Raw genomic sequence first — 12,842 nt, forward strand, 5'->3', positions numbered from 1 at the left:
GCTGCCCCTCCAGTGTAAAAATGTACTCCCGTGTGTGCATTTATACACTACCTGTCCTGTGGTGCCCATCTGTCTTCGGAAACCCCTGCAGATTATTGTAGGTAGGTAGCCAGGTCTAGGTGCCTAAGTATAGGCTAGCTAGGTACAGGTGTCCCCTAGTATAGGCTAGGTAGGTACAGGTGTCGCTCAGTATAGGCTAAGTATGTACAGGACAGGTGTCCCCCAATATAGATTAGGTAGGTGCAGGTGTCCCCCAGTATAGGCTAGGTAGGTACAGGTGTCGCTCAGTATAGGCTAAGTATGTACAGGACAGGTGTCCCCCAATACAATATAGATTAGGTAGGTGCAGGTGTCCCCCAGGATAGGCTAGGTAGGCACAGATGTCCTTCCGGAAAGGCTAGTTAGGTGTAGGTGTCCCCCAGAATAGGCTAGGTAGGTACAGGTGTTGCTCAGTATAGGCTAGCTAGGTACAGGAGCCCCACAGTAGAAGTTAGCTAGGTATAGGGACTCTTGTACAATGTAAGCAGCAATAGGGATGTTAGTAATAGTGGCCCCCACTCCCTGATTCCCCCCCCCCCAATACCCCCAATCCAGCCGATATACATACTAAGCCTTGTTCCAGCGATCTCAGCAGTCTCTCTGCACAGCACAGCTCCTCCGGTGACGTCGATGTCCCGGCCTGCGATCTTCCTCATACCGGAATACTGCAGCTATGTGTGTGTAAAAGAGTCCTAACTTTATGCATCAGGCTATTGTGAGGAATATTGTCAAAAGCCTTTGAAAGTCCAAGTAAACCATGCTTGTTGTTTTCTCAAACTCTTAATTGGTATTCACCATTTCAAGAAAGCTGAGCATGTTGGTCAGACAACACTTTTTTTTTTTTTAAGTAAACCCTTGCCAAGATTATTTTGTGGTATAGAATTTGGTATTGTGTCCCATAAAATAGCTTCAAGCAGTTTACACTCAACTGATGTTAATTCTTACAAGGTTCTGGCATGCATGAAGGCTTACTGCCGGTATTATGCATAAAAACACTTCTCTGCTTCCTATATAAACTCCCTCCTGGCAGCTCTCAGTGCTGATAGTTGTAAAGCTAGGTAGAATGTTTCCCATTGTTCCTGTGTCCCATTGTGACCTGACTAGTTTGACTACTCTTTATCCTCTGATCTTGTTGATAAGCCAGGTTCCCTATATGTGATCTTCTGTTCCTGTTGTGACCTGGCCTGCTCAAAAATTGAACAGCTTGTCTGTTGATGCCCTCTGCTAGTCTGATTGCTGCCAGGCCTGATCCTTGCCTGATTGTTGCTAGCCCTGATCCTTGCCTAAATTGTCATTTGAGTCTGATAGGCTACAGCCCTGATCTTATGCTGTCAATGTTCATCCTTCAGTCATCGGTTTTCTCCATCATCTATCATCTTTGTAATCCCTCTGAGTTATGAAATAGCTGGCATTCTGCTGTTCTTCTGACAATAAATGTTAGGGCTCGTTTCCATAAAGCGCACTTTCAAGCGCGTTCATGGAAAAGATTCAGTAATGAATGGGATTGCAGGCCCTGCCCCCCCACAGGGAGTGATGTGCAGCAAATGCTTTAATGGAACTTTGGATTGCTGCTTGGGTGGCAGAACGCAAACTCTCACAACATGCTCACCAAATACAAAGATTAATTGTTGCTGTGACCATACATCTATGCGCATCTAGTGACCATTTTTTGTCTTTCTACTTATGCTGGAATTTTATACATTGTTTACAGGCCGCTACGTGCGAACAAACTTAAACATGCCACACAGCTTACCACAGAGAAGTGGTGGGTACCGCGACTTCGAGAAAGATGCTCCCATCACTGTGTTTGGATGCACACAAGCCAAACTTGTCGGTGAGTTTTCTGCTGATCAGTGAAATAAACTGTCCAGGGACACTGTTGCTGAATACTATACTTTTGCAAGGCATTCCAAAGATATTTTTAACTTGACATTAAACTTCAAAGTCAAGACAAAATTATTATTTTTTGTTTACACGGTGTAGACTTTTAATAAAGTTTGTGTCCCCATTGAAAAATTTTAATTTTACTCCCTGTTCCAGTCAATGGAATGTAGAGGAAATCTTCCCTGAAGTAGGGGAAATATCACGTTTGACAATATCAAAAAACAACTTTTCGCAGTGCCAGTTCTGATGACAGCCATAAAATACTAGAATTTAAAGTGGACCCAAAGAAAAAAAGAATCACGCATTGCCCAATTATTAACATTAATTGTTAATATCAAATCCTGACACCCCCCCAAGTATAACTATTCATTTAAAGGATACATGAGGTGAAATGAAGTGTATACAGCTATACTTACCTGGTGCTTCTTCCAGACCATAGAAGTCTCTGTGTCCCTTGCCGCAGCTCTGCTGTGCCTCACTGATCAGCTGTCTGCTCTAGTCCACCAGAGTGGACAGCTAATCAGTGAGGCACAGGGGAGCTGCAGCAAGGGACATGTATCCTTTAACGAATTTCAGACTGAAGCCCTGCATACAGTATACAACTCCTGCAATGAAAGGAAACATAGTTATGCCATGCTTTCCTCCAGCCAGAAGGGACAGTGGCATTGTAAATAAACCAGCACAAATCTAATTAGAAAAACCGAGAGCCCAATATGGTGTAGTATGTTAAAGACAATTGGTAAGTGGTTTAGTGAGAGAATTTATACTCACAAACATGGGTTACCATTCAGGCAACCACTCAATAGGCATGTGAGGAGATTAGACCTGTCCTCACTCAGGATTAAGAAGTCGCTCTCTGTAGTAAAGAAACAAGAAAGGGGGTAGCACTCCCCTCCACCAGGAGTGGACAGAGTATTTGTATGTAGAACAGAGGCGCCAGCAGGATAAAAGTCAATAAAAGCAGACACGAGATCCTGTCTTCATATAAATCAATACATTTATTATATGGTACCCCAAAAACAGTGTAACGCGTTTCGCAGGCCCAGCCCGCTTCATCAGGCAATAAACGTGGGGACATAACAGAATTTCGGCAATAGCAGGTGTAGCGCCTCAGTGCTCTAGCACAAATCTGGCACTTTTTAAATAAAAGATGATGATGATGGTAGGAGATCTACCGTAAGTCACATTAAAAATACCTTTCAGCTCAGCTTAACTCTGTAATCTGCAAAGATTAATTATAAATTATATTTTCATCTTGCTTACTTTTTTTTGTGTGTGTGCAAAGCACAGCTGTGCTGCACTATTCCTAACTAACAGAGGCCACCATATGGGCATTTTTTTATTTGTCCTGGTGTTTGAGTAATAAGCAGCAAGGGTTTCTGCTCTTTGGAACAAATTATACATACAACAAATCGGGAATTTCTGAGCGGTCCATGATTCCTTATTGCAGTATAGTGTAATGTGAGCTTATTGTCTTGTTTTGGAAGTAAATAGCAGACTGCAAATTGGAATGAAAAGACGACTTGCGCAGCATTAAAGTGTGAAAAAGAACAATGATGCAGGATATGTGTTTACAACATTTTTTTTTTAAAGTAACATCTGACTTTGAAAAGAACTTGTCATCAAGCCATTTGAAAGCCACTGTGAGCTCTTGCATCGGGACAGGCTTCTTGTGCTGCCTCTGTATCAGTTATTTGTAAGACTAGCATTTTAATGTAGATTAGCAGCCTGTTTATTTCTCAGAAAGCCGACACTTTCATACATGAGACTGACACTGAGCTCTGTGTATTGCAGGTGAAGCCTTGCTGGAGAGTAACAGCGTTGTAGACTTTGTATATTGTTCACCATCACTGCGCTGTGTACAGACTGCACACAACATACTGAAAGGTGAGTGGATTGTACATATCACATGAAAGTACTGTATTTTTTTGACTATAAGACTCACTTTTTCTCCCCCAAAAGTGTTTGTGGGGGGGGGGGGGGGGGGGGGGGAGAGTCACTGCATCTTATAATCCAAATGCAGGGAGTTCCTGACTTGTGAATGTCTGCCAATTTGAACCTCCAACCTGCCGCAATGTCGGGGACTTCCTGTACTGTGCCCATGCAGAGAAGGACACGGGGACACAAAGGGGCATAGAGGAGGACACAAAAAGGATAGAGGTGGACACATGGGGGGCACAAGGCAGACAGAGGAGGACACAGGGGGACACAAGAGGTACAAGGGGGCATAATCCATAAGATGCCACTTCACCATGGATGCACCAGGTTTAGTATATATATTTTTTTTCCCCTTGTATTTGTCCTCTAAACCTAGGTGCGTTTTATGGTCAGGAGCATCTTGTAGAATCCCAAAAATAAGGTTTTCAAAACCATCTAGTAACCTACAAATTGCAGAAAATATTTGCTAACTACCTTGCTATAAATATTATTAAATGGTATTTTAACCACTTCACCACTGAGGGGTTTTACCCCCTGACCACCAGAGCAATTTTCACCTTTCAGCGCTCCTTCCATTCATTCGTCTATAACTTTATCATTACTTATCGCAATGAAATGAACTATATCTTGTTTTTTCCGCCACCAATTAGGCTTTCTTTAGGTGGGACATTATGCCAAGAATTATTTTTTTCTAAATGTGTTTTAATGGGAAAATAGGAAAAATGTGGGGAAAAAAAAAATTATTTTTCAGTTTTCGGCCATTATAGTTTTTAAATAATGCATGCTACTGTAATTAAAACCCATGAAATTTATGTGCCCTTTTGTCCCGGTTATAAAACCGTTTAAATTATGTCCCTATCACAATGTTTGGCGCCAATATTTCATTTGGAAATAAAGGTGCATTTTTTTCAGTTTTGCGTCCATCCCTAATTACAAGCCCATAGTTTATAAAGTAACAGTGTTATACCTTCTTGACTTAAATATTTAAAAAGTTCAGTCCCTAAGGTAACTAATTATGTATTTTTTTTAATTGTAAATTTTTGAATTTTTTTTTAATTACAAAAAAAAAAAAAAATGGGGAGTGTGGGAGGTAATGAGTTAATTTTTTGTGTAAAAGTCATTTATTTGTATGTGAAAAATGTGTAGGGTGTAGTTTACTATTTGGCCACAAGATGGCCACAGTAACTTTTTGCTTTATTGCGACCTCCAAGCCTCCTTCCGGAAGCTTGGAGGAAGAATAAGGAGGCTGGACACGTGAGTTTCTTCTCACAATGATCGCGCTGCCCATAGGAGAGCAGCGGGTCATTGTGGGGCTTAGATCAACGAACGGGAATGGATTTTCCCGTTCATTGATCTCCGGGCGAGCGGGCGGCGGCGGTTTTACTAGCGGCGGGCGGCGTGTTTACGAGCGGGAGCGCGGACAGCGTCGGGAACGCGGAAAGTACGTGTTTCTCCGTCCCTGGTTTTTAAAGGATGGAAAAAGGGGCGGAGAAATACGTACGCGCGGGGGTAAAGTGGTTAAAATATATATATTTTTATTTATCTAGTATTTATGTAGCACTGGCATCTTCCACATCGCTTTGCGCAGTATATAGTCTTGTCACCAGCTGTCGTTCAGAGTCATTTGTGGCTGACATAGTCTTAAGGCCCTCACACATGCTAGATTAAAGTCAGCTGAGGTGGCCAATAAAGGGGAAGAAGGGGGTTAGACATAGGTGTCAGGAAGGCTTAGGGGGGAACCTAAATAGGTGATGCAACAACAGTGTGTTTATGTTAGCAGACCTGAACTCAAAACTTCCTCTGTGCTCAAAAGGATAAGCAACAGCATAATAACCTTTAAATAAAACATTTTCTTTGCAGATTTATTGCAAGAATTCTTAAAGCTGTAACAGTGTGTCAACTTCATGCTTTCATGTAGGCAGACAAAGGGTAAACCTATTAGCTGTGTCTGCCAGGACAGCCAAATTTCTGTGCTGACACAGCTAAGAGATCAAATTACACTTGTGATTACTTAAAGATGAGGGGGAATTAGGTTTTTCTCTCTAAACACACACAGGGTACATCTCTCTCTGGTTTTCCTTATGTCCTATGCAAGAGTTCAGGTCCACTTTAAGGCTGGGGATGAAGAATTTTCAGCAGCTCTTTGACAGCAGTGATGATTAAATATGGAAATAATTATACTACAGCTCAAACAGCCTTTTAAAACATAAAAAATGACATTGTGGGCTCAAGAACAGAATAAGACGAATCCAGATGTGGATATAATGTTTTCATTTCTATAATGAACTTGATAAAAACCGCACAAGGATGTTTCCATTAGTGCAATGCAGTGCAACAGGATTTTTCCCAGTCACAATCATCGTGCCAGATGCACTTTCTGTGCACTTGAGCTCCCATACAAAGTATAGGAGTAGAGGAAAATCACATCGCATTGATAGCACCCCAATGAGATTTTTTTTTTCACGATTTGGCAATTCAGAATATTTTCCAACACTTTTTTCCTCTCTTGACGGAAAATGCAAATGCACCGCAATTGTGCTGTATATCCGACAGATTGTACAAAAATCGTGACAGAATTGCCATAGTGGAAATGGGAGAAACGCGGTTTCATGCTGAAATTGATTCACAATCTGTTTGCAGTAAAGGCAGCCATACGATCCCTCTCTGATCAGGTTCGATCAGAGAGGGATCTATGTTGGTCGATCTGATGGCAAATCGACCAGTGTATGGCCACCTTTACCATTCTGAAATTAGGAGTTATCTGAATTTTTGGATTCAACTCCTAGCTGAAGAGGTCAGTGTTAGGTGGCATTAGACCTTTCTGAAAACTAGGCCTGCAATAAGTGTGCATTTCATGTGTGTCTTGGGGCAATGAAAGCTTGTAAAACCCCTTTGTGCATCTGGTATTTATGTCTTTGTAATTTTCATAAGAAATGAACAGAGGTTTCTGCTTTTTAAGTCTCCATCTAAAGGTCCAATACAGTAGAAAAGTAGATCCGGGCACCAATACACTGCGAATTCCACTTTTATTTCATCCCACACACAGACAGATACAAGAGCATGGGGCTGGTCTAACAGCCGTTTCACAAGCTAAACAGCTTGCTTCCTCAGAGACAAAAACCCCAACTACAATGACACATTATATACAGATACACATTTCCGCAATTGTCTTACATATACACGGAAGAAAGAGGGAGGAGAGAGGGAGGAAACACTCACCAAACCGCCGTCCGGTTCATTTCCGAGCGTGCATCAACTCTGATGGAACGCCCCGAGCCTTCCGGAGTGCACCGCACATAGGCTCCACCCCTTTCAGGGAGGATACCTCCAGGAGTTCCCCTCCAATCGTACTCACCAGCGTCATTTGCGTGGTGACCTCAACATGCGTGCAGCTTCCCGGATGGTACCAATAAACCTGCTTCCGCGTTCCACCCAGCTGGTAACCTGGGGAACGCGTATAGCAACGGCGAACTCCACCTCCTCCTGAAAAAGATAAGGGTATAGAAAAAGGCAAATTACAAAACATATACATATTGTTAAAATCAATAAAAAACAGTGAGCAGCTATACATAGAACCAACTAATACTAAAAATAGCAGGATGTCGTACTGAACAATAGAAGTGACAGATGGATTTCCTACACGCTCTTAAAGGGACAGAGATCAGTTACTCCCGAAATCGACATCTGGCTTTAGGAACAATTTCCCACAAACGATAGGTTGTCCTCTCTCCTCCCTCCTTCTTCCGTGTATACGTAAGACAATTGCGGAAATGTGTATCTGTATATAATGTGTCATTGTAGTTGGGGTTTTTGTCTCTGAGGAAGCAAGCTGTTTAGCTTGTGAAACGGCTGTTAGACCAGCCCCATGCTCTTGTATCTGTCTGTGTGTGGGATGAAATAAAAGTGGAATTCGCAGTGTATTGGTGCCCGGATCTACTTTTCTACTGTATTGGATATATGCCCTATTTACCGGAGGCACATACTAGCTTTGACCACTGACCCCCGCAAAGGTGCCATTCAGCAACTAGTGCCGCCTCCTGCTTCTTTCTACTGACTGACTCCATCTAAAGGTATCTAAAGGTAAACTCTAGAGGCTTGTTGCCTTGTGTGCCTTAAGCTACGTACACACATACGACAACGATTGTTCGTACAGAACGACAAATGATTGATTGTTTAATAAGGAGCAATTAAATGGTCGTGGAAAGAAAGCAAAAAGATGTTAACGATATGGATCATTTGCGAACGAACGATATGGAAATGACGTGGAAATCTACATACTGGTAACGATGTTATCGTGTGAAAAATCGGAAGAAACGTTAAAATTAATGGCCAATAGAAAAAAGGAAGTTTCTTAGTCAAACGAACTATCTTTCAGTAGATTTCAGGAAGTAACGTAGAAGGTACCTTATAAAAGGCTTTGAATCATAAAAAATGCTGCTGCATTTGGTGTGGACGTTTTTTCGTTGTTTTTTTGCGTTACCAGTGTTATGACATAACTGTTGTCCTGATTCTTTATTACAATTTATATTCATGAATGACATATCATGATACACCAACTACACTTTTAGTTCATACAAATACATTTTCTATTACTACTTTTATCACAAACATATATATCTCTCTATATACATATATTATAAAAAAAATATAGGAACATAACCAAATTTAATATATATATATATATATATATATATATATATATATATATATATATATATATATATATATATATATATATATATATATATAAAGAGAGAGAGAGAGAGACAGAGACACAGATAGGCATATTATCAAAATATACAAATACATAACATATATTTTACTACAGCTTCAGCCTTTTCACAGTAGTCACAATACATGCTACTACAAGATACAAATAGTGTTTGCGCATGCCCTAATGTTTTGGAACGATCGCTGTACACACAGTACTTTTTGTAACGATGGTCGTTACAAAAAATCCGCCAGCACGGATCGTTCTTTTCCAACGAGATCAGTCGTTGGTCGTTGGAGTTAATGATCGTTTAACGATCGTCGTTTGGAATGATCGGGAAACGATCGTTTCCAATGACTATAGTCGCATGTGTGTACGCACCTTTAGGTTGTGACTGACAATCCCATCCCTGCCTCAGAGGCAGAGCCTCCACCCACCAGTGCATCTGCAAGTGACAGGTTGCTACCTGAACAAAACAGAATATTTTTTTACTTTTAGACAGGTGTACACAAGAATTCTACATCCCTTCTGAATATTTTTCAGGCCTTATGCAAGACAACAAAGGAAAAATTCGTGTGGAACCAGGATTGTTTGAATGGACAAAGTGGGTGTCTGGGAACACTCTCCCTGCTTGGCTCTCACCCACAGAACTAGCAGCGGCCAATCTCAGTGTGGATACAACATACAGGTATGAGGCTTGTTTGGGAACGTCAGCATTATACTGCAGGGGTTATTCTCAAATGTTTTTCATATTCCTTCAGAAAGTTCCTTACATGGCTGTCCTTTTAAGGCAACCTGTGGAAATTTGTATTACCATTATTACTTATTTCTATAGAACCCTTATATTCCATGGGGCACTACAGAGTATAATACAGACAAAAGTGGGTAGTACAAATCCATTAATGAAGGGTTAATGCACAATACATTTGGATCATCCACAAATAAAAGTAAAGACCTACAAATCCCCAGTGCTGCTTAGTTCCCAGCACTCACTTTCATCCCTTTCCAATCCAATATCTGTATCACCCATGTCCCCCCAGCACTTTCTTTTTTCCGTTGTGCTGTAGAGGGCAGTGGATGTGGTTGATCCAGAAATTGCTGCAGTAGCAGGGATGAGAAGATGACCTGGCATCAGGGGGAAGAGGTGGTACTCACATGCTGTAGCTCCGCCCTATATGCATGCACCTTCGTAATTACGCAGTGTAGTATGGTGCTGGGTATTAAAGTGTCAGACTTTTTCCGACAATTCTGACATAGGGTGATGCTGTGCTGGGCTTGGTCTGGCAATGGTGCTCCCAGTGATTAGCCCAAATGTCCCCATGTAATAATTAGAATATGTGGTGGAGGATGGGGCCAGCAGAAAACAAAGTGTTATACTTAGTCCGAAACTTTGATTTAAAGAGGCTGATACTTACTGATTTTATCCGGCAACACTGAAACCTTGGAGCAGACATTTTTTCTATGTCAGGCTTTGGGGTTGATGTACAAAGCTGCAGTAGTATTGCTGTGAGTAATCACAGTAATATTACCGTGGTACTTGAGTAATGCGAGCGTTGCTATGGTAACTGTGCACATTACCATAGCAATGCTTGCAGCACTCGAATACTGTAGGTCAAGCTAATAGCTTAACTCGCGTTAACCTTTTAATGGTAGTACATCAACCACTATGTCTGACATTGAACCTGTGCTGGAAAATGTAACCAGACTTGCAAAACTAGAAGCTGAAAAACAAGTGGCTAGTCACATAGTTAAATCCACAAAAGTTTCTACAAAAACATAATTTCAGAAAGAAAGAAGGCTGAGAATATAGGACTTAAGATCATGCAGGGAACTTAATTGTGGAAGACTGAGCTAAAGCTGAAATTTTAAATGCTTTAGGGCTCTTTTCCACTATGAAATGCGATCACGTTTCAATTTCCAACATGCGATTGAGCTACTATACACAGTATAGTAAAGCTCAATCGCATTCAAAACACGCCAGGATAACTATTGCTTTTTGACCAAAATCGCATCGCAATCGGATGGCACTAATGGAAATTGCTCGTGCAGTTTCCGTTAGTTTAATGTACCTTGCAATTTGTGATCAGAATCAATTTGCAAATCGCAGGGTAGTGGAAAAAGGCCCTTACTTCTGACTTTACCAAGGTGATGGCCTGGTCTCATGATACAGCCCTGGGCTGTTCCCAGTCTACCTCATTCAGCATTAGTTGCATAACACAGGATTAAGGCCACTTAGGTAAAACAAAGATAGATAAGGCACCTGGCCCAGATGGCACCCACCCGTAAGTATTAAGGGAGTTGAGTTCAGTTATCAATAGGCAACTTTATCTTATTTGGCTTACGCTTGGTAGTGGCTGTGACGTATGCGGAGTCACCCACCAATTCCTGTTCCCTTTGCTGAAGTTTACCATAAAGCCTCAGACCCTGAGGGAATCCTGAGGGCAGTCAGAACTGCAGGCAAAGTAGCCTTTTGGATTGGTTGGTGAGTTCACACACAGTCCAATTTCGATTGTATATACAATTGATACAATCTGTGCTCTCATATAGAGGCCAGGTCGCTGCCACCAATCCGCAATAAAAGCGTGTGAATGCGCTAATTCTAACTCTAGCTAAATCCTGTAGGAAAAAGGGTTAATTTGACAACCTTTCTAGAGATAGCAAAGCTAACGATATTTAATATCAAAACAGTTATGGTAACGTGTCTCTCTTTGAAGATTTGAATTCTTTTGGCGGAGATTTGTTTCAGAACAGCACTTAGACGAACGATTTTTTTAATCGTTTATTTAAAGAAATAATGCAGAACAAAATATAGCAATAGAAACAAATTGATACAGAAATAAGGGTTCAATATGAAAATAATAGCTGATTACAGTCTGAGCAGTTTGTCAAGTTACCGTGTCCTTTGCGATAATAAGTCCCACAGAAGATATTTAGTCCAATTCTGGAAAGTTCTGTGGAATGGGTATTAATCCTTTTATTAAATGTAATGCCAATCATATTGATGGGATAGGATGGCTGGAGTCTCTCTCTCCAGGCTGAGTGTCAGTCGGTTTTAACCCTTTCTCTGCCAGAGGGTGTAGATGGTAACAAGAGAGGTTTCTCCACCCTTAGCAATCTGACCTCAGGCTGGCGAAGTCCGCCCCTATTGTCTGAGGGACAGAATTGGCAGTTTCTCCAAGTATGCCATAACTCAGCAGATATCTGACATATCATATAAAACCCAAACCCAACATTTTACATTCCGTCATCATGCGTTGAACCAATCGATATCAAACTCGCTTGGAGTGACATCTTCCCTGACTAGGGAGTCAATATCTCAGCCATAGCAGGTGGCAGATCAACGCTTTGTGGACCAGATGCCTCCAGCTCAGGTTTGAGGCTTCTGTGATCATTTTGATATGCTTGCCATCTACGGAACATTGATTAATTTAGTAAAATCTCTGAATGACTTATGCCTTCACATCAAGGTGAATTAAAAGTCATTCTCTCTGACTCCCCTCTAGAGCAGGAATGTGAATGTGTCCTAATGAGTTTACGACCCGACCTGTTTGTCCAGGCCTAGCTAGTATCACCTTTGAAGTAGATTTGTGAGCTATGTGAATGGCTCTGGTTTTAGGGTTTATTGCTGCTCTCAGGGAAGCATAAACAAACATTCACATCCCCCCAGTGCAGGGGTTGTGAGATGGGAAAAATACTCATTTTCTAAAAGCAGGCTAATTAATCTAAAGGGGTACTCCAGAACCGATTTTGTGCGCAATTTTGTATGATTGCGCAGTTTGCGTGGTTTTGCTGGTGAACCCGACCGTCACAGTGGCTGGGTAGTGTAATGGTTAAGGGCTCTGCCTCTGACGTAGGAGTCCTGGGTTAAAATCTTGGCTCCTACTATTCAGTAAGCCAGGACCTATTCAGTTAGGAGTTATTTGGGCAAGACTCCCTAATATTGCTACTGCCTACTGAGTGCGCTGCCTTACCTTGCCTTGCAAGCGCTTTGAGTTCAACAGGAGAAAAGCGCAAAACAATAAAAAGGAATTATTTTCTACGATTGTCTTTCAAGCATTTCATTTCCCTATGACTGGCGTATAGCTGATGGTTTTTATTTAATGGTCAAGGTAATTTGGACACGGGGATCAACAGTAATTATCAGTAATTGGGTGCTCAATGCGGGTAGTAACTGATCGGTTACTAAAAATAGAATAGTGATTGCAGCTACAAATAGCGGTCGTTTGGGTGCTGAGATTATTGTTAGAATCCGAATCATGTTTATTTCGCC

General features: G+C 41.4%; 1 protein-coding gene across 2 annotated transcripts in view; it reads left to right on the forward strand.

Moving 5' to 3' along the window:
- Positions 1 to 12,842, forward strand: part of UBASH3B (ubiquitin associated and SH3 domain containing B) — a 263,575-nt gene that overhangs the window by 209,788 nt on the left and 40,945 nt on the right. For both annotated transcript variants that reach the window (XM_068240295.1, XM_068240296.1), the window contains exons 9-11: positions 1,751 to 1,873; positions 3,718 to 3,810; positions 9,116 to 9,260. In XM_068240295.1, coding sequence (XP_068096396.1) covers positions 1,751 to 1,873; positions 3,718 to 3,810; positions 9,116 to 9,260 — 361 coding nt within the window. The remainder of the gene's footprint in view (positions 1 to 1,750; positions 1,874 to 3,717; positions 3,811 to 9,115; positions 9,261 to 12,842) is intronic.

The sequence above is a fragment of the Hyperolius riggenbachi genome, chromosome 6 (genome assembly GCF_040937935.1).
Source record: "Hyperolius riggenbachi isolate aHypRig1 chromosome 6, aHypRig1.pri, whole genome shotgun sequence".
In the NCBI taxonomy this organism is placed as follows: Eukaryota; Metazoa; Chordata; class Amphibia; order Anura; family Hyperoliidae; genus Hyperolius; species Hyperolius riggenbachi.